This window comes from Sarcophilus harrisii, chromosome 5, assembly GCF_902635505.1.
Source record: "Sarcophilus harrisii chromosome 5, mSarHar1.11, whole genome shotgun sequence".
Taxonomy (NCBI): domain Eukaryota; kingdom Metazoa; phylum Chordata; class Mammalia; order Dasyuromorphia; family Dasyuridae; genus Sarcophilus; species Sarcophilus harrisii.
Window position 1 is genome coordinate 100,664,600 of NC_045430.1, and position 27,698 is coordinate 100,692,297.

Here is a 27,698-nt window from a genome sequence, read left to right on the forward strand (position 1 = left end):
CTAATTGAGGTTGAGCTCTCCCCAACTAGTTTAACTATCTTCTACTTGCAGTTCTCTTAATTTCTTTTCTAGAAATATGGATGCTATACCACTTGGTGCATATATATTTAATATTGGTATTACTTCAGTATCTATGGTAACTTTTAGCAAAATGTAGTTTCCTTCCTTATCTCTTGTAATTAAATCTATTTTACCTTTTTCTTGAACTGAGATCAGGCTTGCTATCCCTGTTTTTTGTATTTCAGCTGAAGCATAATAGGTTCTGCTCCAGCCTTTTAACCTTACTCTATATGTTTCACTCTGCTTTAAATGTGTTTCTTACAAACACATATGGTAGGATTCTGGCTTTTAATTCAGTCTGCTACTTGCTTTCATTTTATGGGAGAGTTTGTTCCATTCATATTCATGTGAATTAATTAAGTAATTAAAATGACTAATTCTGTATTTCCCATCATCTCATTTTCCCTAAGTTATACTTTTCTCTTTCCTTTCCCCCTTTCCTTCCTCCCATTGTTTTGCTTCTGGTAGGCTTCTGCCTACCACCTCCCTCAATCTATCCTCTCTTTTTACAGTCTCTCCCCGCTTTGATTATTTATTGAATTGTTGATATTGTATATTATTGAATGTTTGATATTCTCTGAGCCAAATTTGATGAGATTAAGGTTCAACCAATATGGTGCTGATATTTATACCAGGAAAAACAGAAATAGAGAAAGAAAACTAATCCCTAATGAACACTGATGGAAAAATTTTAAATAAAATACCAACAAGGACAATATAGAAGTGCTATCACAAAGATCATACATGATGAACACATGGAATTTATACCAGGAATCTAGGACTGGATTAATATTAGGAAAACTAACAGTATAATTAACAGTATCAATAACAAAACCAAGAGAAATCAAAAAATTATTTCAACATATGAGGAAAAAGCCTTTAACAAATATAACATCCATTCCTATTGAAAACACTACTTAAAAACATAGGAATAAATGGAGCTTTCCTTAAAAGGTAAGTAGTATCTATCTAAAATCATCAGCAAGCATTATATGTAATGGTCATAAGCTAGAAACTTTCCCAACATCATCAATACTTTTTTCCAATACTGTCCTAGAAATGTTAAGTTGTAGCAATAAAAATTTTTTAAAAAGAAATTGAAGGAGTTAGAATAATGAGAAAAGAAAACAACTTTGCATCATATCACTCTTTGCAAGTATGATAGTATATAAAGAATCAACTAACAAACTACCTGAAATAACAACTTTAGCAAAGTCACAGGATATAAAGTAAATCCACATTAAATCATCTTATATATTATTAATAAAGTATAGCAGCAAGAAATAGAATGAGACATTTTATTTACAATACCTGTATACAATATAAAATACTTTGGAGTCTATCTGCCAAGAAAAATACAGGAACTATGGGTATACAATTGCAAACCAATTTTCACACAAATAAAGTCAGATATAAACAATTAATTGTTCTTGGTAGACCATGCTAATAGAATAAAAATGGCAATTCTACCTAAATTAATTTACTTCTTCAGTACCATACCAATCAAACTATTAAAAAAAAAAATATTTTACAAAGTTAACAAAAAGAGTAACAAAATTTATTTGGAAAAACAAATGATCAAGAATATTAAAAGAATAAAACAAAAGGAGGCAGGAAAGTGTCCTAGCTATACCAAACCTCAAATTATATAATCGAGTGATAATCATCAAAACAATCTGATACTGGCTAAGAAACAGAATGCCAGATTAATGGAATCAATTGGATACCCATTACTCTGTAGTAAATGACTATAGTAATTTAGTATTTTGATAAACCCAAAGATCCAAGCTATCGAGGGAAAAAATTCATTACTTGACAAAAACTGCTGGGAGAACAGTAAGGCAGAAACTAGAAGATTTGAGCACATCCTTGTCATCTAGGTATATTTCTTATTACTATATATATATTATATATACATGTACATGAACCATACATACATATGTATATGTAGTTTTATGCAGGGAAGGGAGAAAAGAAAGGAAAAAGATGATACTGAATGCTGTACTTTTAAAGGGGGGGATTGTTTTGTCACCAAATTTAGATTGCAAAGATTATGTTTATTAGGCAATGACATTATAGTTGTAAAACTACAGATAAAGCTAAAAGTATATAATGTATACTGCTATTATCTGACTAAGCACTCATCACAATAATCCAACTCACAGGAAAGAAATGGCTAGAAAAATTAGAAAATTTAAAATGGAATATCTCATCACAACAGAATTTGTTGAAAAAAATAAAAAATGAAAATGAGATTTCAACCATAAAAAGTATGTTAACCAAGCAAAGAAAGCTGATTATCTATAGTGGATTAATTAAATCATGTTTGACTGAAAAAAAGAAATATGTCCAAAGAAAATAAAGTTGTGTAAGTCTATTAAAACTTTTGTCTCAACTTAAATCATGTGCTCTTGGATTGATATCAATATTTGGCAATATGTTTTCAGTTTAGTATTTTATTTTTTCCCCAATTACTTGTAAAAATAAATTTTAACATTTATTTTTAAAACTCTCGAGTTCCAAATTCTGTCCCTTCCTTCCTTTCCACTCCCTCAAAGAAAAAACAAGCAATTCAATGTCATATATGTGTAGTAATGCAAAACATTTTTTCCATATTAGTCATGTTGTGAAAAAAAACAGACCAAAAAATAAAAAAAAACCTTTAGATTTAGAAAAATCACCAAAAGAAAAAACGATCAATCTGTATTCATATACCATTAGTTCTTTGTCTGGAATAGAGAGCATTGTTCAGAAGATATAGAATAGTTTTGGCATGACATTGAAATTTAAAGTATGACCACTTTGAATAGCTAAGATGAAGACAGACTGATGCAGTGGTGGGGAATATATTAAATTTAGATTCAGAGTGCATGTAGACAAATCCTGATTCTTCTATTGGCAAGTACTTTGCATCTCTTGGCTTCAATTTCTATAAAATGAAGTGTTGGGATTAGATATCTTTAAAGTCCCTTATAATTCTAAATCTTGATTCCTACTGCAATGGGAGATCAGGTTCAATAGGTAAGAATTACCTGGACAGACTGATTCTCAAAGGAAAAAGGCTTTATTGTCATATAAAGCAGCATGGGATCAAGTAGCATCAGGGGACACGTTAGTCTAAGGGAATGCTTCAGGACAAGTATTTTATAGGGGAAAATAAGGGTTAGGGGGAAGAGATATTTACTCTTTGCCTGTTGGTTACACCGTCCTTGGGGATATGTTTGCTTCTTAACTATTAGCCAAATTTTGAGATAAACAAGGAATAGAAACATGTAGCAGTACCGAAATTTCCTGGCATCCTATATATTAAGATCCAACCTCCTTGCATCTGGGTGTATGGTTAGCCATGTCCAATTTATCATAACCCAAGTCCCCTGTACCTGCCCTAGTGGGCAATAACTTATTTTTCTTCCCCTGCCCCTAATTACAAATAATTACAAAATGCTGGGGGTCCATTCCATTTCCCCACTTTTTTTTTAGAGGGAAGAGTAAAGGGAATCAGGAAATAGGGATGTAGATCACATCATCTGTAACTACTTTGAACTGGCCAGGCACAAAGAGGAGCATGCAGAAGGTCTTCATTATGCTTCCTGAGCATCAAAGGCAAATGCTTTTTCATTAAAACAAATGGGATGGTTTGGATTGCAGGAAGAGTGGGTGCTGGCATGAATTTCTAAAGAGGTTGCCATCTTTAGTATCTGCTAGAAAACAAAATGAGTGGGGCCCCTGACAGGATAGGGGAGGATACATGACACCTCAACAAGGAGGGCATGTCTTAAGTCCTAGAAAAGTAGATCCCAAGTTACCAAGCTCAGTGGGGAAGTCTGTAAGGCTTGTACAAATCTTCAGATTATGAGGGTGTTACATAATTTGAGTATTTAAAAAGGGAGCTGGTGAGATTTAGGGTAATTCCATCTACTTAAACAGTAAAAGGGGCACTATCCTTACAGAATTAGGATTGTCAAGACAAGGCCAACAGGAGATAAGGTTATGTTGTCATTGGTCACTATATAGAATGGAAAGAAAGGACAAACTTCCACTGTAGATGCTAGGGAATAAACAGTGGGCCAGTGGGATCTACAAGTCAACTAGAATCAGAGGGATAAAACCCCAGCAAACTGATTGCCACAGGACTCTACAGAGTTGTCAGTCTGGGGTACTTTACAATTCATGATAGAAACCTCAGAAAGGAGTGGTGAGAAGGTCCATATTTTGGGGACTATGATTAACAGGGGAATCACTAGAGATAAGAAGGCTTCATTCTTTCCAAATTGACCTAATGAGCATGGAGAACGTGGAAAGGAAAGCTTATTTGTTGAAGTAATTTCCCATCCCTAGTATAAGGGCCTTTGTTAAAAGCTCTAAGTTCAGCCTTGTAAAGTAGAACAGAGGGTCCAAGAATGCCAAGTCAACGATCTCCAGGAGAGAAGTACTTGAATAACCAGAGTACTGAGTTTCATTTAGCAAAAAGCTAGAATTGTGAGTAAATCAGAGAATCTTAGGGATAGGGAGAGGAGAATCATAGGATTTTAGTCCACTAAAGGCATTCCCTACATCTGTTCTTTTGGCCTAATATTTTAAGAGAAAAAGAAACCTTAGAAACAAAATTCCAGGAAATAACAATGTGACATTTCCAATAACTACTCGTATCACTAATTTACCTTGAAATATTTCCTTCTCATTCGAGTCATATTCATCAACATAACTCCAGAATTTATTCCAGTTTTTCCATAGTATGGATGTCTGGCAAAGCGATTATACCAACCAATCCGAGGTTCTTCATGCTCTGGTGCCATGGCAGCAATTTGTGTGGAATTAAATTTCTTTAGCAGTGACCAAATATCATCAACAGGGCGCAAAAAAAGGATATCTGTGTCAACATATAGTAGTGAGTCAACTTCTTTCAGGATTAACTGTAAAAAAAGATATTTGAAGAATTAATTATAATCCCCATTTGCCTGGGGGGAAAATGTTCTGTTTTGATCATATATAAATTTCAATTATATATTCATATTACCTTAAGAAAAAAGAATGAAAATTTAGCTCACAGATCAAAATCTAATTTTTTTCACTCTAATCATTATACACATATATTGTTACAAAATTTTTAAATGTAGTAATTCTCAATTAAAAACAAATTATTTTAAATTGTCCAATTAGTGTTCCATAGTTTTTGGAAGAATTACAGGGGGTGAAATGTAAGTAACATTATAGATTTAAAACTGGAAAGGTCCTCAGAATAAGCTAGTTAGTCCCACTTTACAAATGGGGAAACTGAGGTTCAGGAGGTTAACTAGTTTCTTCAAGGTAACACAGGTAGTAAATGACACAGAATCTGAATTCAGGTTGTTTTCTGATACTTTTTTTTCTTTTTTTTCAAATTAAGGGTCTATAATATAACTCATCTGGAATGACTGGGTGACAGAAAGACCTACAACAGAACATTCTCCCCCTTTTCTCTGTTACCCTCTCCCTGAGGAATGGGCTGATGAAGACCCATCCAGGAAGTTTCACTTATCACAGTAGTTAGATGAGATGGAAATCATTAATTCTATCCCTTCTGATGACAGATATTAAGGACCACTAGACTTTACCATTTACTAGACATCTAAGCAGTCTTATATCTGACCTATCAATTTAACATTAAGACCTCTGGGCCTCATCATCTGCACTACCAAAATACCCTTAGTAATTCTGGCTTTTGCCATCCATTTTTCAGTTAAACTTTCTCCTTTGTGCTGTCTCCCCCAACTAAAAATATGAGTTCCTGGAAAGCACTCTCAATTCTGATTTTTCTATTTTGGTACTTAAAAGTGAGCACATTTCAGCTCACTTTTATTTCAGCTTAATAAATGCTTTTCTTTCTTTTATTCATTCATATAATGTATAATTGCTATGCATGACTTGGTAATGATTTAAAGAATAAGGAAGAAAAACCAAATCATTTAAGTAGATTATTCAATTTAGAGACATACAATATCAAAGACTGATTTATCATTGGGACTATAGATTTAAAAAGATAAGTTTCCTCATATGTAAAAAGAGAAGATTTACACTAGCATTTCACTAATAATTTATGAGGAAATCTCTTTGCAAATCTTAAAACAGCTGCAGGAGCAGGTTGAGGGCTTAATTAAGCTATTCCTTCATAATCCCAATTTTCATGTTGATTTTGAAAATTCCATTTTTACACAATAACATACTAAGTATTTAATTGCTATTCATTCAATCAACTGGAGATAAACATAAAGTTTATGATTGAAGGGAGAACAACCAGAAATTAAGATAATTATTTCAGCATTGAGAGCACCTTGGAAAAAAAATGACCAGTTTGTTGTTTTGTCTTGGTTCCCTCTTTCCCCTCCCCCAAAGATTAGTACTTTTCTTCTCATTATCTGAAAACTAGAGGAACTTTATCCAAGGGCTATCATACAGGAAAGCATGGATTATCTTACATCTAACTCTAGTTAAAAATAGATGTAATTATAATGAATATAAAAGACAAATCCAGGAAGCTTTAAGGAAGCATGTTCATGATACAGGTATGAAACAAATTGTATCAGTAATCTTAGGATATGAAACAGATTACATCAGTAAAAGAATTTTATGCTACACAAGAATCAACTGAACTTTTAAAAAGTGGGAGAGGGAACAGAATTGAAAAAAATAATTAATTTAAGGCAACTTTAAGAGTAACAAAAAGAATAAAAGTTGTAATAAACTAAGCGTAAAATTAAGTGAGAATTCATGCCAGTCACTTTATAACAAAACGCTTCTCAAAATTTTGAGTAAGCCTTTTGTTATTTCTAAACTCTTAATTTATATTCTCCTTGATGAAATGGGAAGAACAAGGGAGGGCATGAGAAAAAGTCTGAAAAGGGATGAGAGAGATCAAACTATTCATACGTTATAAAGTGGAATAGATTTTCGTCTTAACATATTATGTTAATAGTAATATTCTTTTAGTTAGGAATCACAAAGACATGGAATTTCTTTTTTACTTAATGTACCTCCGCCCCACACGAGTGTGTTCGTGTGTGTGTGTGGTGACATTATTTTCCACATTAATATTAGTTTACAAGGTCTGATAAGGGCCTCTTTAAAAGGGCACTTTCTTTTCTTGACCCCAAGACCTTTAGTAGTCACGATCAGATGCTTTCTTGAAGATGTTGATTTTCTTAAATTTTTACTACTTCAACATTTGGTGCAGATAGCAAATCACAAATGTCTACTCATAAACAATTCTAGTCCCATGTTCTTCCATAAATTTTCCATAATCAATGTGATGGATGCCTTCCTCTATATCTCTTTTGCACGCTATGAATATTAATGAAGCACGTATACTGTCCTTTGCTATTTTTTTTCGTTTCAAAGATTCAATCTCCTTATCTCAGTACAGGAGTTTTTCAAATTCCACTGTAATTCATAGAAGATCTTTGACCTGCTCTATTTTTGGCCTGCGTCAGATAATCTCTTTTGGCAACTTGGTTTATTCCCTATCAACCTTACTCTTGGGGACTCACTATATTAATGCTAAGCGTAGTGAGGCCACCTACCTCAAAGTACAGAAGATCAGAACTCCTGAGTTCAACAGATGCACCAGTCTCAGTTTCTCCATGAGTAGGGATTATAGGAATGCATGACTACTGGGCTCATTGCTTTCACAAAACAAAACCCAACTTCTTTTTTTTTATCACTACAGTGATATCTTTTATCCTGTTTAAGATCACAGGATCACAAATGTATATCTAGAAGAGCTGAAAGAGATCCTTAGACTGCATGAGTCCAACTCCCTTATTTTATAGATGAGTAAACCGAGAGCAAGAGAGTTCTCCTGTGTGATTCTCCAGTGTTAATATGCTACTGCCTACTCATATGTTTAATTTCTAACACTGAAATACACTGAAAAATATAACTTGATTTAAAAAAATTGCTTATAAAATAGCTTTTCAGCATTGTCTCTTTTTAAAGAACTTACTGGCAAAAACAATCTTTGTGAAGCACATGGTTTAAAGAGTTTTTTCCATTCTGCTGCATTCTCAGTCGGAAAAGTTATTGGATATATAATGTAATTAAATGTCTGCAGAAATTTCCAGCCATCGAGCTAAGATAAAAACAATAGCAGCAAAGGAGAAAAAAGTTTAGTCTTCTGTTTTATTTTTAAAACCAGATCAATAAATCAACAAACTTTTAACAAGCACAAGAAACTATTGGGAAATATAAAGACAAAAGTGAAACAGTTCAATATTAGACTTTCTCAAATGAATCTGTACTTTTTAAAGGAACTAGAGAGGGTTTAAGTAATTTTAAATATAAAAATGTATCATTTATGAAGCATTATTTTGCAGAAATCATGACAACTCACTACTGCTTATTTTTATTCAATTTCTTAATGTGATAGCATCCATAAAACATTAAAAAAGAATTTAAGCATATTTTGTTACTTATGATCTCAAAGTTTATACTCTATACTCAAAACTAGTAAAAAATAAAACTACCAAATTCTGAAGAATCAAAATTATTCTGAACACTATCAATGAGTTAAAAATTTATTAACTATCAAGTATGCACAAGGCACTATGTCAGGTGTGAGGAATACAAAGACAAAATTGAAACTATCCTTGGCTTCCAGGAGTTTACATTCTTTTGGGCGGCAAGCAGAGACAACATATAAAACAAAATATATAGTAAAAGATAATGGTGGGAAGAATACTGGCAGCTGGAGAGATCAGAAAAGACTTCATGTAATAGGTGGTGATTGAGAAGTAGAGTGAATGTTCAGTCTGGGCATCAAGGACAGTCAGTATTAAAGTGTAAAGATGAGAAATGTAGAGCTGTGTATAGAACTAGGAAAAGGTCAATTTGGCTCGACAGAAGAAAAAGTAAAGAATAAAGATGGAAAAGTGAATTGGGACCAGATTGTGAAGAGTTGTAAATGCCAACAATAAAAAAAAAAAAAAAAAAAAAAAATTGATAAAAGCAAACAAGAGTACAAGAATTTATTAAGAAAGGGAATATTAGATCTAGATGTCAGGGAAATAACTTACACCAAGGGTGTCAAAATGAAATAGAAACAGATCCCCGAGTTTGGCCCATGTATTTGGCCCACTGACCCTGAATTTGACACTTATGAGTTACACAATGAAGCATTGGATAGACTAATAAAAATCTTTCTTAGCTCTCTTACTATTGTAGATAATCATAATAAACAATACTTAACTTTGTAAAGATATGAAGTGCCAATTAAAATAAAGTTCTGATCACTGAAATTCCAACTAAATCAATTTGTATTAAATCATTCAATATGCACATATCAATTCAAAGCTCAAAACATTCTCTACTGATATAATTAAAACTGCAATTGCTCAGGTCAGCATTTAAAACACAATCATAAACTTTTTTTTTTATTATTAATTCAATAACAATGCATTAATTAGAATCCACGAAGAATTTAAGTACAGGCTAATGGTGACAAATTAATTTTACATTTTTTGTCTGGCATATTTTTACAATCACTTTTGAGTCCCCTGAAACAATGAAGGAAAAAATACTACACAAGTTCTACGTTTTTACTGGAATCGAACCTATACTAACTAAACTTGTGGCCTTTTAGGTAAATTCATTTCTTTTCAGAACACCATGGTACCATTTAGGTTACTGATTCAATGACCTAAAAGAATTATCATTACAAATACCTCATAATAAAATGACAAATAATTATTATTATGGCAATACCAAATTTTATTTAACTCAAAAATAATAATTCCAATTGCCACTTTGGAGGTGGATAGTATTTTGTCACCAGAAAGAAGCCAAGTCTTTCACAATTAATCATTACACTATTATTGTTACTGTGTAAAATGTTCTCCTGCTCACTTCATTTTGCTTTACTTCAAGTATTCTGGTGTTTTTCTGAAACCATTCCCCTCCTCATTTCTTGAAGAACAGTAATACTGCATCACAATTATACATCACAACTTCTGCTACTCCCCAATTGACAAGCATCCCCCCAATTTTCAATTTTTTGTTATCATGAAATGAGCTTCTGTAAATATTTCTGTCTATATACATTCTTTATATTCTTCTTTGATCTCATTGGGATATAGACCTTACTAGTCATATGGCTGGGTTGAAGGGTATACACAGTTTTATATTTGTTTGGGCATAAACCCAAATTGCCCTGGAGAATGGCTGGACCATTTCACCAATCCATCAACAATTCATTAGTATACCCAGCATTTTGCCACTTATATTCAAACCATTGTCTTCAATGTATGAGGGTACCACAGAGTTCTTTTAATTTGTATTTCTTTGATCATCTGGATTTTTTCATATGGTATGAAATAACTATACACAGCTTTGAATCTTCTGAAAACTGCCTTCATATCCTCTGACATTTGTCAATTAGAGAATAGCTCTTATTTTTATAACTTTTACTTAGTTCCCGCTACATTTGAGAAATGAAGCCTTTATCAGGGAAACAATGTAAATTTTATTGATATTGTCAATGGCACTTTTTAGTTTTTGTATTTTAGCAAAATGCAGTTTCCCCTGATTATTTTTTAATAAGGTCTATTTTTGCTTTTGCTTTGTCCAAGATGCTATCTCTGCTTTTTTTACTTCAACTGCCCCATAATAGATTGTTCTAACCCCTTATTTTAACACAGTACATGTCTTTCTGTTTTAAGTGTGTGTCTTGAAAATACCATATTATTGAATTCTGGTTTTTAATTCATTGTGCTATCTGCTTTTATCCCATTAACATTCACATTCATAGTTATTATAATTAACTTTTACTAATTACCAGTTTTCTTCATCACATTATTTTCTTGTTTATCTTTTTATAACGTCCCTGCCCAAAAGGCTGCTTTGTTTCTGACCCAACCTCCCTTATTTTGCTCTTTTATCACAACCCCTCCTACCTTTCTCTAATCCCCTTCTCCTCCTATTTTCCTATTGAGTAATTTTATTTCTCTATTTGATAAGACAGATTTCCCTATCTAACTGAGGGTGTATACATTTTTTCCTCTTTGAATCAATTGTAGTGAGTATCATTTATCTTTGCCTACCATCATCCTCTCATTTTACCCTCCACAGTAAAAATTCTTCCCTTGTTGATCTGGATTAATATTTTTTCCCTTACTATAATTCCTTTTAGAGAGTATTGAAGACAAGGGTGAATTTTATTTAGAGCAAATGTTCTTCTCCTTGTGTTGAAAATGAGTATGTTTGTCTGGTTTTGATATTTTTTTATCTGATTCATTTTGATGTTCAATATGAAAGCCCCTAAGTTTAGAGGCTGCTATCAAGTAGCTCCTTTAACTTTTACCAGGCAGCTTAACTCCAGGGTATTGAGATGACACCCAAGTTTAATACTGCTACTATCATACAAAGTACACTTGAAGAAGAAAAAATAGTCACTTCCTTGCACAGATAGCAGTCCTTAAAAAATCTGTTTTCCAAAGATTCCCAGGAAGATATTAAAGAATAGCAAACCTGTTAATTCCTGAATTTCAATGGTATGATAGGAAAGAGGACTTAACTCACCAGCACCTACAGTGTCGCATCAATTAGAATAATTTCACAAACTTTTTTTTTTTAAGGAAAAACTTTTTAAGTAAAATATGTAGGATAAAATATTTTGCATAACCAGAGGGGAAAAGGAAAGTCAATTTTAATGAATATCTTTTCGTTCTAAATAATGATGGAAAAATCTTATTTTGCAAAAGAATGGGAGAGAAATAGGTATATTTTTAAAAGAGAAAAATTACATATTAATTCCAAGAGTTTGGGAAAGGCAAATGAGAGCATGTGGCATAGGAGTACTCCTCTTTAATAGAAACTGGTCAGAAGCAGCACTGAGGTCTTCTCTCAAGAAGTAGCATTGGGTCAATAAAATAGGGAGAAAGGGTGATATACAAATTGGTTTTACAGAGTGTCCTGAGACAATTCAGCAATTAAAACCTGTTCAGATTTCTGTGAAATTAGCAAAAAGATTTGGTTTTAGCCCTATTTGGGTAGAAGTAAAGTGTTTAGATTTCAACTACTCCTGGGTGTGGTCTGAGGGTTGAATGCAACATTCTTTCATGTAAGAAAATTTTCATAAAACTTTTATTTGAGAAAATTTTTACCATTTTAACTCTGCCTTTCTTCCTTTCCCCCTGTAACCCTCTTTTTCATCTCTTCATTTTTTTAGATCATCCCAACATGACTGACTCACAGCTATGTCCTTTCTATGTAGATTCTGTCTTAATAGAGGTTACATTATGATTTTTCTTTCATGTTTATCTTTTTATGCTTGAGTCTCATGTTTGTCAAATTTTCTGTTCAGCTCCGTTCCTTTCATCAGTAATAATTTAAAGTCGTCTATTTTATTAAATATCCCTTTTATCCCCCTAAAGTTTTTCTGGGTAGATTATTCTTGATTATAATCCTAGCTCCTCTGCCTTTTGGAATACCATATTCCAAACCCTCTAATCCTTAAATGTAAAGATTAACAGATTGTATGTTATCCTAACTATGGTTTCATGATATTTGCCTTGTTTCTTTCTAGCTACTTGCAATATTTTCTACATAATCTTGGAACTCTGGAATTGGGCTAAAACAGTCTAGGGAATTCTCATTTTGGGGGCTGTTTTTCAGGAGAGAAATTAGTTCTTTCAATGCTTTTATAATTTTGTGAAGTATTTAGTCCAGGCTCTTTTTTTTTTTTTTTTTAATTACACCTTTCAGGTAGCCTAATAATTCTTAAATTATCTTTCCTTGATTTTTCTAGACTGATTATTTTTCCAATAAGATATCTAATATTTTCCTCTTTTGATTTTGCTTTATTTTTTTGAACTCCCATGGAATCATTTTCATCAGTAAGCTTTTGTACCTCTTTTTTCTTTTAGTGATTCTTCTTGTTAAGGAGCTTTTCAGTCAATTTTTGTGCCAAGGAGGTCAATTCTGTTTTTTTAAAAAGCAATTTTCTCCAGTTTTGCCTTTGTTTCTTTCTTTCTTTCTTTTCTTCTTCTTCTTCTTTTTTTTTTTTTTTTTACCAACATATCTCTTTTACCGAAGAGTTAATTCTGTCTTTTTTTTTTTTTTTTTTTTTTTTGCTGAGGCAATTGGGGTAAGTGACTTGCCCAGAGTCACACAGCTAGGAAGTGTTAAGTGTCTAAGAACAGATTTGAACTCAGGTCCTCCAGACTTCAGAACTGGTGCTCTATTCATTGTGCCACCTAGCTGCCCTTAATTCTCTTTTTTTATTAATTTTTTTGCATCACATTTCCTTTCCCATTTTTTTCTCTCTAACACTCAGCTCTTTCTTTAACTTACAAGAATTTTTGTTGGATTCGTGTCCAATTAACATTTATTTTTGAGTCTTTGCATGTTTTGACATTGTTGTCTTTTTCTGAGTTTATGACAGTCTTTGTTATCACTAACTGTAGCTTTTTATGGTCAAGTTTTTATCGTTCTACCTTATTTCTTGACTTTGAATTTTATGTAAAGTTGGGCTCTGCCTCAGCAGAGGATGGGAGGCATTGTCTAAAGCTTCAGGCTTTTTTATGCTTCTATTTTCAGAGCTGATTCTGGGATTCTGGAAGTTTTTGGTGCTTCCAAGAATCTGGAAGATCTGTAGGGAGATCTGCTTTCCTAGTCTGTACTCTGGTGTGATTAAAATTTTTTTTCACTCAGATAAATTTCTACTCATCAGTTAAGTTTTGATTTAGTTCTCATAAATCAATCAATAAGTATTTATTAAACCATTTGCTATGTTCCAAGATTTGTACTATCAGTGACACAGCATTATTAGCAAAAAAGCTTCAACTACTCCTTATTTTATATCGACATATTTATTATATATATGCTATAAAATAATTCTGTAACTTATCCCAAATACCTACTATGTTTTTGAAGCTATGGTGTAATTGGTCTTCAGCAAAAATGTGAAACTGAAGAGGCTGGATGCTGAAAATAATAGCTGATTTTATCATAGTGATAGTCTCTTCCAGTCGTTCCCCACAGGCTACCACAGCTAGGTGCATTGTGTCAGAGGACTGTGTTTTCATCAGTCTATACCTAGTGACAAAGAGAACATTTAAAGTTGTAAAACTTTCAATGTGGCTTTAGAAAATTGGCATAATTGAACAGATGAACAACTCCATAACAATGAACCATCACTGAAATCGAAAGACAAATTCAGAATTTAAGATTATGAATTAATTAAAAACAAAAACAAAAAGATTCAGAAAAATATACACAGTAACTACAATAATGTAAACAAAAACAAAACTAAAAGGCAATATAATATGATGCAAAGAGCTCAAGACCTGGAATCAAGGACCTATGTCTAACTCTTGATTCTACCATGGATTTCTTAGGGGAAATCACTATGTGCCTCAGTATCTTCATCTATAAAATGAGGGGTTTGGATTACATGGCCTTTGAAGTTCTTTTTACCTTTACATCCAATCCTATGATTCTATGCAGTTGAACACTAATTAACTGCAAAAACCTTGGTCCTAGAGAAGATATGATGAAACATACTCCTTTCCTCTTGGTATAGATGGAGGGGAATGATAGTTACAAAAAAAAGTGAGATTTAACCAGAAACCTATAACTGCTTCAATTAAAGAAAAACAAGCATTACTTTAAAAAAATATTCAATTATAATATACCCCAAATCAAGAATAAATATGGCTTTGCATCCAATATTGAAGCATGAAAATTTAGACAAAGATCAGTGTTCTTTATATTACTGACATTATCTCAAATCTGACTTTTAAAAAATGACATTGATTTAGTAGAAAATCCATTAATAGTAGAGACTCCAATACTTTTCAAGAAACTCCAGGTCACCTGGCCTTGGAAATGATGTAGTACAATCCTCAGACTATGCCACCTTAGGAATTTAGTGACTGGAAATGATGTAGCACACCCTTAGAGAATGTGTGAAAGAGAGTTGGGCCTGATACCTTTTTTCTACACAGCCTTCCTTCAACGCTTTGTTATACAAAAATAGTTTGTTATACAAAAGTCTGGGATGCTATCTTGTACCAGAACTCAAACAATGAGCATTTCTTAGTTTCATGAGAGAAGAAAGGGGTCATTATTAGCCTCCTACCAATCATGCTGATCCTAATCCCATGATATCATTTATCCTATTCTATTCTTTGTCCTATACTCCTCAAATCCCCACAAATTTACCTGACTGTTTAGGGTAGAATGATTACATATTTTCAGATTAAAAACAGCAAGTTCTTACATACTTATATTGTGCTCAAAACTTTTACTGACCACTTGCATTGATTATTTGCTATAAGAAAAAAAGGCAGGAACACGATTATAACATCATCAAATTAGTCCTTCAGGTTCGTGTCTACTAGCAAATATATGTTGGGATAAAGCACCCTTAGTTCTGTTTGACTTCAAATAAGACTCATAATTGACAATCAATCCACCTCACAGACAGATTCAGAGATAATTAGGTGGGAAACATTACTGTTCAAAGGAACACAATTGGGAAAGTGAGTCAGAAAGTGAGTTCACTTTAAGTAAAATCAAAGGTATCCTCAGCTCATTCCCAGATACAGATCTTCACCTGTAACAGTTCAGGATCACATCCCTCTAAGTATCTAGTGGCATTTCTCTCAAATGGTGCATTTCTCAAAACAGTATCAGTTACAGTCCTGAAAGATTTCATCTCAAATAGCAAGTCTCATTAAGCAGAACTTCCAGTAGGTTTATCTCTCAAGGATTACATAGTCTAAAAAAATAGTAATGTAATACTCTTACACAGAAAATTTACAACTTATCTTGATACCTAAACATATCATTTAAGTTCAATATTACAGAAGAGATTTTAGCTAGTATCTTTCATTTCTTTTTCCTTTCTTCTTCTTGAGTTAAACTCATCCTAGTATTAAAACTAATCATTATAATTCATTTCTATATAATAAACAAACTTATAGATTTTCAAGAAACATATTTCTTATTTGGGAACTATATAACCTAAACACTCATTTTTCAGGACTGATGACCTGCCTACACCAATGGTTTCAAGAAACCTGACAAGTTTACAAGTTAAAGGGGGACTCTAAAGAAGGGTCTGAGCTTGCTGTTTCTGCCTGCCTACCCATCTAACCTTAGGGCTGTCAAAGGCTATACTCTTTGACACCTGCTCCCATTTTGTGAAGGGGAGTAAGAGGAAAGGGTGCTGCATACCCTCATAACCCAAGGTGGACCCCTTTGTATAAGCAGAACCAATTCAAATAAAACTTTTATCTCATCCCCTTCTTTCTACATACAGTAATTACCAGTTTGATCATAACTCCAAATAATTTAGTTAAAAATTGTCATAAATGGTAGCCAAATTGTCTTAGTTGTAATTTTCTCTTAACTTACACACAAAGGTGGAAACACCCAAATCCCTTTATTGCATTTACAAAAAATTATGCAACAGAGTTTGCAAGGCTGATAAAATAGCTTAATTGATAAATGGCATTCAGGCTACTGAATGACAAGGCAAATATGAGTTCAACAATCTCAGAAAGTATCCATTTCTTATCAATCAGTATTTGTCCCTCAATAGTGGACTCAACTGGTATGATTTTCTTTTCCCAAACTATTGAACCTCTGAGAGTTCTCAGAAGGGGTTGAGTTTCTCCCTCCTGCTCTCCTAAATAAGTTTCCTTCTTGTTTTAGAAAGAAAATAAGACAATTCTTAAAATTCAAATATAACAATCTTTTACAAAATGGGTGGGACTGCATATAATTTATAATCCAATTTCTAATTTTAAAACAGACACACATATAAACCCGCAATTTTAAGTCACATTAAAATTAGATTGCTAAATTAATTAAATCACATTAAAATTAGATTGCCTAAATTCTAACTAGATGTCCCACCCAAGCGCTATTACTTTTTTGGGGGTTGTTTCCCAATTCACACAAACCTTTTCTCTATTTATGAGCCAGGAAAAAGGTTAAGTGTCAGTTCTACTTCAAGATACAGGTTTTTCATTAACAGCTCCCAGAAACCTAACTCCCAATAAGGCAGGCTGATTTGCTGCAACTGTTTTAAAGGGACAGCAAACAAATAAAAAAGGGACAGCAAACTCCTTTTCTCCTTCTAAGTTTCCAAACTCTCAAATCCCTTTCTCTTCATGTTCAGGCTACAGTCAAAAAAGGAAAGAGGGAAGGAGAAGAAAGAAAATCTCTTTCCTTCACTGCCTTAAAACAATAAATTAATCTCATCAAGTGTTTCTAAAATATTTCTAAACTCTTATAAGATTTAATCCTTATTTTTTCTTAAAAATTCCTTAAAATTCTGTAGAATTTACAAAACTAAAATATTTCAGAAGAGGATGTGTTATGGGCCAGAACTCTGAACTTGAAACAAGGATCACTGAACTTTTAGAAACAGTACAGTACACATCTCCTTGGTTCTCTAAGGAAAAAGAATTAGATCCAGACCAGTGGAAATTAGTAGGAGAGCAACTATGTGAATACTACAATGATAATGGACCTGACTCAATTTCTAAAGAAACACTTTATACATATAACTTTATATAACTGGCTTTAAGAAATTATATAAATATTAGAATAAGAAAGAAAAAGAAAGAGCAGGAGGGGGGAAAGATCTAGACAAACTAGGTGAAAAGGATGAAGAATTAGACAAAAAAGGAGTTAAGTACAATTCTGCTGAAATTAAGGAGTGTGGTGCTTCACAGCAGGAGCCATTAGGGTATTAACCCTTCAAGGGAGGGGGAAAGGCAGTGACACAATTAGCACCACCTATGAAGCAGCCTATGACAAGATTACAAAAGACATTAGTTAAAGCAAAAAAAAAAAAAAAAAAAAAAAAAAAAAAAGACAGGATATATCTGATTTAATGAATGCATACCCTGTGATTGAAAAATTTGACTCTTCAGGTCAAAAAGGAGAAGATACACGCCTTTTGATCTGGAAAAAATTAAAGATTTAAAAAAAGTTTGCACTCTTTATGGGGCTACATCATCTTATGTTAAGATAGTATTAGAGAATTTGGCTTATGAAATTTTAACCCCTAGTGAGTAAAAATCTATAGCAAGGACATGTTTAGAACATGGACAAAACTTGTGGCTTTCAGAGTACAGTGAACTCTGCAGGATACAAGCCCAACGAAATAGGCAAACTAGAGTTAATATACAAATCATCTTTGACCAACTAGAAGGTAAAGGTCAGTATGCAGACACTTCAGCACAGATTAATTACCCCATAGCAGCATATGAGCAAATTGCTGCTGCTACAATCAAAGCATGGGGCTCCCTCCCAGGAAAAGATGGAGGGGAAGCCTTCACAAAAATTGAGCAAGGTCCCAATGAACCTTTTGCTGATTTTGTGGGATGTCTGCAGACAGCTGTAACAAGAACCACTAGAGAAAATGCAGCTACAAGAATAATAATCAGACAACTGGCTAAGAAAAATGATAATGAGGTTCATAGAAGAATTATATGGGGACTACATATATGTGTAGGTTAGGACTACACAAAGCTGCTCCTTTAGAGGAGATCATAAGACATTATGCCACAGTGGGCACAAATGCTTTTTATACCCAAATTATGATGAACATGGGAAGATGGGGTCCTTTTTGGTAAGGGACTTCTAGAGAGAGTTGTTGATGCTTTCAATGTGGAAAAATAGGGCATCTGAAAGTTCAACATAGGCAAAGAGATAGAATGAGAGGACAGGATAAGAGAATAAGACCTAAAACCCTATGTCCAAAATGCAACCGAGGTTTCCACTGGGCCTCAGAATGTAGATTGACTCAGGGAAATGAGAGGCAGGGCCCAGCTCCAGAATCTCAAACCAAAAACAGGTGGGGCGTGATGGCAGCCAAGTTTATACCCAGAGTCTTTAGAAGTTCAGGACTCTGGTATGATCAATCAGCAGAGAAGCAATCAGATGGGAGCTTGCTTACCTTGATGAGGAAAAGGACAAAGCCGCAATAGATTTAGATTCCATGGCAGCCACCAAAATATTGGGATTCTGGACAGCTGTAGAAGGTTGTTTCAAGAATATTTGAAAGCTTAGACAATCAAGAAGCAAAGCTTTATTATAATTGTAAGGCTAATTAAAGCAGGCTAAATTCCAAGTAAGGAAGATGGCAAAGAACAAGGAGAAAACAGGTAAATTTATAGGGATTTGTGGAGTAAATAGAGAACAAAGACCATAGCAGGTTAAATGACATCATGGGAAAATGTCGTCAGCCACAAAAACTGATTAAAAAAAAATGCATAAAGTTTGATATGCTGGAGAAAAATAATGAAGTTTTATGCTTGAAACAGTTCTCTCAGCTTTCTGTAATTTGATTTCTAAACTCTCCATCAAAGTAAACAGTGTTTTTCTGGGTTTTGAGTGAATTCAATGTTACTATATTCTATTTCTAATGATCAATTTCTGTTTTAATAGGATTTTAAAAAGAAAAGATCATAAAAAAGCTAGCATATGTTTACTGTTAACCGTTATTGGAACAATATGAGAAAAATACTGTTATTAGTGATCTGATATAAAATCATTTGGGGCAATCTGAGATTTAATATCTGGTACTATCTTCTGAATTGTCACTGAGCCAGTAATCCACCATTTAAAGCAAATGCCAAGTGCTACTCAAAGACTGATCTGAGAACTTATACAAGTGGATATCTATGTCTGAGAATGTTGAGGTGCTAACTCTGAAAGATAATACCTTCTTAACTTAGAATCCCCATTGTACTATTTCCTTTTGAATAGAAATCTTTCTCACCTATGATACCCTGTGAATATTGTTAAATAAATAAAAAATATTATATCTTAAGGAGAATCATACAGTTAATAGAGTGATATGCTTAGGTCAGTCTGTGTCCTTGAAAAAAGTTTTAATATTGATATAACCATTTGTCTCCTATTTCTTATTTAGCAAATATCTATAAAAAGTGCATATATAGTAAAAATGCATCATACATATGATTCATCATCATATATATGAATTTTCTTGCTGTAATATTAAATATCTCTCAGTTATTATAATAAGATGCAAGTATGAAAGATCTTTTTAAAATTTTACTATTCTGAACTTGTGATCACTAATAGTTACATATTGACATATAAGATTAGGTCCTTAAAATATCTTTTTTCTGGATGATATTAAGATAATATACTTTCAAAAGGGGTATATGGCAAATTAGAAAAAATGTGATGTGACAATAATGTGAAAGTTTTACATTTTAATCGAGTAGTAAACTTTACTCAGAGAAAATGCAAGAAGACTTTTCTCTAAGAATACATACACACAAACACACATGTGTATGTGTGTATGAGAAAAATTGGTTTTAAAATGTTTCTATTAACAACAGTGATGAAAGGACAGGTATAAGATTACTTCCATAAAATTTTAACTGATTTTCACCTTCTGAACTAGTTATTGAAAAATTCAATTTAAGAGGAACGACCTTCCAAAACTGCCTTTGGAATGAGGCCTATTCTAGCACTTTCAAGGTTAAAATATTTTTAAATATCAGAAAACTATTAAAATAGCTAAATCTCAAGGTGAAATAAATTGATTAAATGCAGTATAATCTGTAACCTGATTAGTTTAATCTACAGAATCTTGTTTAGCTAGGCTTGTTGTTTTAGGGGTTACAAAATTTGTCTCCTTTTGGGTTAACTTGTTGTTCATAATACTTGTTTCCATGGTTTTTTTTCCCAAAGGAAAAGAAATACGAATTGGTCCCAGACCTGAAATGAATTCCTGAAAAAAAAAAAAAAAAAAGGACTTTTAAAAATCAAACAAGAGAAGTAAAGGGGGGAAAATAGTCTGTGCATGTGTGTATTTGTATAAAAGCATATACATGTATATATAAATGTACCCGTGCCTGTAGTCTTCTTGGGGAAAGTAAGGGGAATGAAAAAAGAAAAAAAGAATAAAGTAAAAAAATACACAACAAAGAACAAATGAATAATCTACAAGGAAACAAAGAAAAGATGGACATTTATGAATATAATTTCTTCTGTTATGTATGTTTACTTGAAATGGAAATTTATTGCTATATATTTTGACACATAACAATGTTTTGTCTTTATTTTTCCTTTCTTTTTCTATTCTTCTTTTTCTTATTTTGCGTTTCTCCAATTAAAAAACAAACAAACAAAAATAAGACATTGTTAATACAATCTCATTATCAGTAATGTCTTCAAGAGACTGAACTTTTAAATGAGGACTTTAAAAAGGGGATGGGAGGAACTCTGGATCTCCCAAAATCATTAGTTATTCATAATCATTTTTCAACTGAATAATGATGAAGAGGCATTAGATAGTAAAAAAAAGTACAGACAATCAATCCTAACCATTCAATTAACATTCTATGTCTTTGTTCATGTGCTTCATGGGGCAGACAGGTGGTACAGGGGACAGAGTCCTGGGCGTGGAGTCAGAAAGATTTGACTTAAAGAAACACTTGATAGCTATGTGAACATGGGCACTTAACCTGTCTGCATAATATTCTTCATCAGTAAAATGGAGACTATAAGCACCAACCTCCCAGAATTGTTGTGAGAACTAAATGAGTTAATAATCATAAAACACTTAGCACAGTGCCTGGCACTCTGTAAGTACTTTATAAATGTCAACAATTTATTAACTAAAGAAATTTATGACATTGTCAACCAAATTTACTACAAAGGTAAATTAACTAATATCTACTTGGCCCTTACCGTTACACATCCTCTGTGCTTCTCTGAATGATTACTTTAAAACATTTTAATTTCAATTTAACAAGTATTTATCTTCTCTCCTTCCTATCTCCCTCACCCAAACTGAAGAAAAACAACAAAAAAAAATTATAGCAAATATTTATGGTAAAAAAAAAGATATATATTCTATGTACTAACATAGAATATATTACCTATTAGATTTATGGATAGGAGAAAATATAAATAAATATAAACAAGAGATTATATTTTGAGATATAAAATGATTAATTTTGATGACATTAAGTTAAAAAGGTTTTGGGCAAATAAAATCAATATAGCCAAGGTTAGAAGAAAAGCAGAAAATTGGGGGGAATATTTTTTATAGACAGTTTCTCAGTTAAATGTCTTATACCTCAAATATATAGAGGACTCTGACAAATTTCTAGGAATGGAAGTCATTCTCCAATGGATAAATGGCCAAAGAATACGAACAGTCAGTTTCTGAAAGAAGAAATCAAAGCTAAATATACTTATATGAAAAAAAATCTCCTACATCATTATTGATTAGAGAAATGCAAATTAAAACAACTTTGAGATACTATTTCATACCTTTCAGACTCGCTAAAAATGATAGGAGAAAATGACAAACATTAAGGAAGTAGGAAAAAACTGAGACACAAAATACACTGTTGGAACTGTGAAATGATTCAACCATTTTGGAGAGCATCCTGGAATTATGCTTCAAGAATTATAAAACTGGCCAGCTACATAGTATAGTGGATAGAGTACCAGCCCTGAAGTCAGGAGGACCTGAGCTCAACTCTGGTCTCAGACACTTCCTAGCTGTGTGATCCTGGGCAAGTCATTTAACTCCAATTGCCTCAGAAAAACAAACAAACAAACAAATAAAACTGTATATATTCTTTGATTCAGCTTTGATTCAGCAATACCAGAATTAGATCTTTTTCCTGCAGTAATCAAGGAAAAGTGAAAAAATTTACAAGTTCCAAAATATTTGGAGCAGTTCTCTTTCTGGTGGCAAGGAAATGGAAATGCTTATCAATTGGGAAACAGCTGAGCAAGTTGTGGTAAATGAATATGATGCAATATTATTGGGCTGTAAGAAATTATGAGGAGGCTGATTTTATTTTTTTTTTTTAATGCCTATTCATTTTTATTTTTTATTTATTTATTTATTTTTTAATTTAATAGCCTTTTATTTACAGGATATATACATGGGTAACTTTACAGCATTAACAATTGCCAAACCTCTTGTTCCAATTTTTCACCTCTTACCCAACTCCCTCCCCTAGATGGCAGGATGACCAGTAGATGTTAAATATATTAAAATATAAATTAGATACACAATAAGTATACCTGACCAAAGCGTTATTTTGCTGTAGAAAAAGAATCAGACTCTGAAATATTGTACAATTAGCTTGTGAAGGAAATCAAAAATGCAGGTGTGCATAAATATAGGGATTGGGAATTCAATGTAATGGTTTTAGTCATCTCCCAGAGTTCTTTTTCTGGGCATAGCTAGTTCAGTTCATTACTGCTCCATTAGAAATGATTTGGTTGATCTCGTTGCTGAGGATGGCCTGATCCATCAGAACTGGTCATCATATAGTATTGTTGTTGAAGTATATAATGATCTCCTGGTCCTGCTCATTTCACTCAGCATCAGTTCATGTAAGTCTCTCCAGGCCTTTCTGAAATTATCCTGTTGGTCATTTCTTACAGAACAGTAATATTCCATAATTTTCATATACCACAATTTATTCAACTATTCTCCAACTGATGGACATCCATTCAGTTTCCAGTTTTTAGCCACTACAAAAAGGGCTGCCACAAACATTCGTGCACATACAGGTCCCTTTCCCTTCTTTATAATCTCTTTGGGATATAATCCCAGTAGTAACACTGCTGGATCAAAGGGTATGCACAGTTTGATAACTTTTTGAGCATAGTTCCAAACTACTCTCCAAAATGGTTGGATTCGTTCACAACTCCACCAACAATGCATCAATGTCCCAGTTTTCCCGCATCCCCCCACAATCATCATTATTTTTTCCTGTCATCTTAGCCAATCTGACAGGTATGTAGTGGTATCGTAGAGTTGTCTTAATTTGCATTTCTCTGATTAATAATGACTTGGAGCATCTTTTCATATGACTAAAAATAGTTTCAATTTCTTCATCTGAGAATTGTCTGTTCATATCCTTTGACCATTTTTCAATTGGAGAATGGCTTGATTTTTTATAAATTAGAGTTAATTCTCTATATATTTTGGAAATGAGGCCTTTATCAGAACCTTTGACTGTAAAAATATTTTCCCAGTTTATTGCTTCCCTTCTAATCTTGTCTGCATTAGTTTTGTTTGTACAAAAACTTTTCAGTTTGGTATAATCGAAATTTTCTATTTTGTGATCAGTAATGATCTCTAGTTCTGCTTTGGTCATAAAGACCTTCCCCTTCCACAGTTCTGAGAGGTAAACTATCCTATGTTCCTCTAATTTATTAATAATTTCATTCTTTATGCCTAGGTCATGAACCCATTTTGACCTTATCTTGGTGTATGGCGTTAAGTATGAATCAATGCCTAGTTGCTGCCATATTAGTTTCCAATTTTCCCAGCAATTTTTATCAAACAGTAAGTTCTTATCCCAAAAGCTGGATCTTTGGGTTTGTCAAAGACTAGGTTGCTATATTTGTTGACTGTTTTATCCCTTGAACCTAATCTATTCCACTGATCAACTAATCTATTCCTTAGCCAATACCAAATAGTTTTGGTAACTGCTGCTCTATAATATAATTTTAGATCTGGTACAGCTAAGCCACCATCATTTGATTTTTTTTCATTAATTCCTTGAAATTTTGACCTTTTGTTTTGCAATATAGAACTTTGTTGTTATTTTTCTAGGTCATTAAAATAGTTTTTTGGGAGTCTGATTGGTATAGCGCTAAATAAATAGATTAGTTTAGGTAATATTGTCATCTTTATTATATTTTCTCGCCCTATCCAAGAGCATTTAATATTTTTCCAATTGGTTAGATCAGACTTAATTTCTGTGAAAAGTGGTCTGTAATTTTGCTCATAAAGTTTCTGATTTTCCCTTGGCAGATAGATTCCTAAATATTTTATATTATCAGTAGTTACTTTAAATGGAATTTCTCTTTGTAACTCTGACTGTTGGATTTTGTTAGTGATATATAAGAATGCTGATGACTTATGTGGGTTTATTTTATAACCAGCAACTTTGCTAAAGTTGTGGATTATTTCTAATAACTTTTTAGCAGAATCTCTGGGGTTCTCTAAGTATACCATCATGTCATCGGCAAAGAGTGATAATTTGGCTTCCTCATTGCCTATTCTTATTCCTTTAATCTCTTTCTCAGCTCTTATTGCTATAGCTAGCGTTTCTAATACAATATTAAATAGTAGAGGAGGCTGATTTTAGAAAAACATGAAAAAACTTGCATGAACTAATGAAGAGTAAAACAAGGAGAACCCAGAGAATGTTGTACAAAGTAACAACAATAGTGTTTGAAGAATAAATGTGAATGACTAAGCTATTCTAAATTAATATGATTATTCAAATCAACTACAAAGAACTTATGAAGAAAAAGACTACCCACCTCAGAAAAAGAACTTATATGAAACTATGCATTGTATAGTTTCACATACATAGCTATATAAAATGTTGACTTTTTCTAATACAGTGTTGGGAGGAAGATTAAGGGGGAAACAGTTTGGAACTCAAGTCCTGGTGCTTCCCCCTCAAAAAAAAATTTAAATAAAACTAAAATAAACAAGTCAAGCAAAAAAAAACGGTTTTACATTGGTGGTGTCTAAAATGTAAGGCATTTTCATTGTAGTCTATCACCGAGAGTTTGATTTTTGGGGCTCTGGAAAAAGTAGAGAAAATTCATATTGGAGATAGGTTGTTAGGAATGAAGATTTACCAGTTGGTAATGACAAAAGGATTACTAGGATAGTGGCTAAGGAAATATGAAAAAAGCAAAAGTAAGTCACCTTAAAAATAGAAATAATTTCTATATATTTGTATCTTATCATATTTCATACCTGTACCATCTAAGATTATGAATTCCTAAAGCACAGACTGTCTTTCTATAATTATTTGAATGTGAATTTAGCAGAATGTTTTATTCATGGTAATCAGACAGGATCTGTTAAATAAACAATGAGAATTTTAGTAAGCCTTTGTTACAACAATGTTACATATAAAACTTTATGTGAAGTACTGGGGTAACAGTTAGGAACCTGATATTTGTTGAATTTAAAGAGCAAAGGAAAAAAAGAATGGAGTTGAAACAGAAAAATCATTAATTGTACTTGAAAGAAAATGTTTAAGTTACTGGGGAAAAATTATCAAAATAATTCCCTTCCATAGTTCAGGTTTTTATTATATGTTCTTACCTACTCTTACCTACTCTTTATTACTAAAATTTTAAGTTCCTACCTAAAAGTGGCTTCCCAAAAGCAGTTCATTCCACAAACATCAGAGGGCAGCATCCAATAGGGATTCCAATAAGAGAGAGATACATCCTTATTATACCTAACAAAATAAGACAGAAATAAAAGTCCTATAAGTATATTTTCATTTACTATTTAGGGAGTTTAAAAAGTAACATAATGATTTATTGTTTTTATCTTATAATAAAGTTAGGCAATTGGGTATTTTAACTTTTATTTAAACTACCAGTGGTAGAACAAATTGTTCAAAAATAAATTACTATCATAAATCAGATATGAATACAAATAGTTCTGAATATTTAGTCCTAAATAATTGCCTGAAATTTTATATTTACTTCTTCATATAAAACCACAAAAATGTAATCAGATATTTATCCCATCAAAAATATTTTCTTAATATTACTTGATCTTTCTTTTAAAAAAGAATTGACCGGAACTCCCATAAATAGGAAATGGACCACCCAGCACTCACATATCTATACTATCAAAAACCTGATATTCATACTACATTGAATCAAGGAATTCATTAAGAAATGAGGTGTCGGGGCAGGTAGGTAGTACAGTGGACAGAGCACCAGCTCTTTAGTCAGGAGGACCTGAGTTCAAATTTGGCCTCAGACTTAACACTTCCTATCTGTGTGTCCCTTGGCAAGTCACTTAACCCCAAATGCCTCAGCAAAAAATAAATAAATAAAGAAAGAAAGAAAGAAAGAAAGAAAGAAAGAAGAAATGAGGTGTCATGTACAAAAATATTTGTCTCAGTCCTTTTTATAGTAGTAAAAAACTGGAAATGGAGTGGATGCCCATCAGTGGGAGAATGGCTGAATAAATTATGGTATATGAATGTTATGGAATATTATTATTCTATAAGAAACGATCGACAGGATGATTTCAGAGAAACTTGTTGAGACTTATATAAACTGATGCTGAGCAGAACTAGAAGATCATTACACAGCAACAAGATGCTTATATGATGATCAGTTCTGATGAACATGGCTCTTTTTAACAGTAAGATGATTGAAGCCAGTTGTAATGATCTTGTGATGAAGAGAGATATCTACACCCAGAAAAAGGACTGTGGGAACTGAGTGTAGATCACAACATAGAATTTTCATTCTTTTTGTTGTTGTTTGTATTCTTTTTTTTCATTTTTTTCCCTTTTTGATCTGATTTTTCTTATGCAGCAAGATAATTGTATAAATATGTATACTTATGCTGGATTTAACATATATTTTAACATGTTTAATACACAAGTTTTTGCAAAGGTCAATGCTGAAAAATTATCCACGCAAATGTTTTGAAAATAAAAAGTTTTTAATTAAAAAAAAAAAAAAAAGACTGTCTTCTTTGACAAGAGAATTATACAAAAATTCTACCAAAACCCACCAAAAGGTGGTCTAATAGAAAAACTAGTATCAGTATTGGCAAACAAAATAAAAGGCTT

The 27,698-nt window shown here is 32.6% G+C and overlaps 1 protein-coding gene across 4 annotated transcripts in view; it reads right to left on the minus strand.

Moving 5' to 3' along the window:
- The window catches only part of GXYLT1 (glucoside xylosyltransferase 1), a 77,312-nt gene that overhangs the window by 38,321 nt on the left and 11,293 nt on the right, over window positions 1–27,698 (minus strand). For 2 of the 4 annotated variants that reach the window (XM_012551672.3, XM_031938167.1), the window contains exons 2-5: window positions 26,241–26,336; window positions 13,950–14,124; window positions 8,039–8,164; window positions 4,722–4,973 (exon numbers count right to left, since the gene is read on the minus strand). In XM_012551672.3, coding sequence (XP_012407126.1) covers window positions 4,722–4,973; window positions 8,039–8,164; window positions 13,950–14,124; window positions 26,241–26,336 — 649 coding nt within the window. The remainder of the gene's footprint in view (window positions 1–4,721; window positions 4,974–8,038; window positions 8,165–13,949; window positions 14,125–26,240; window positions 26,337–27,698) is intronic. The other 2 variants (XM_031938166.1, XM_003772452.4) reach the window with 2 other exon arrangements.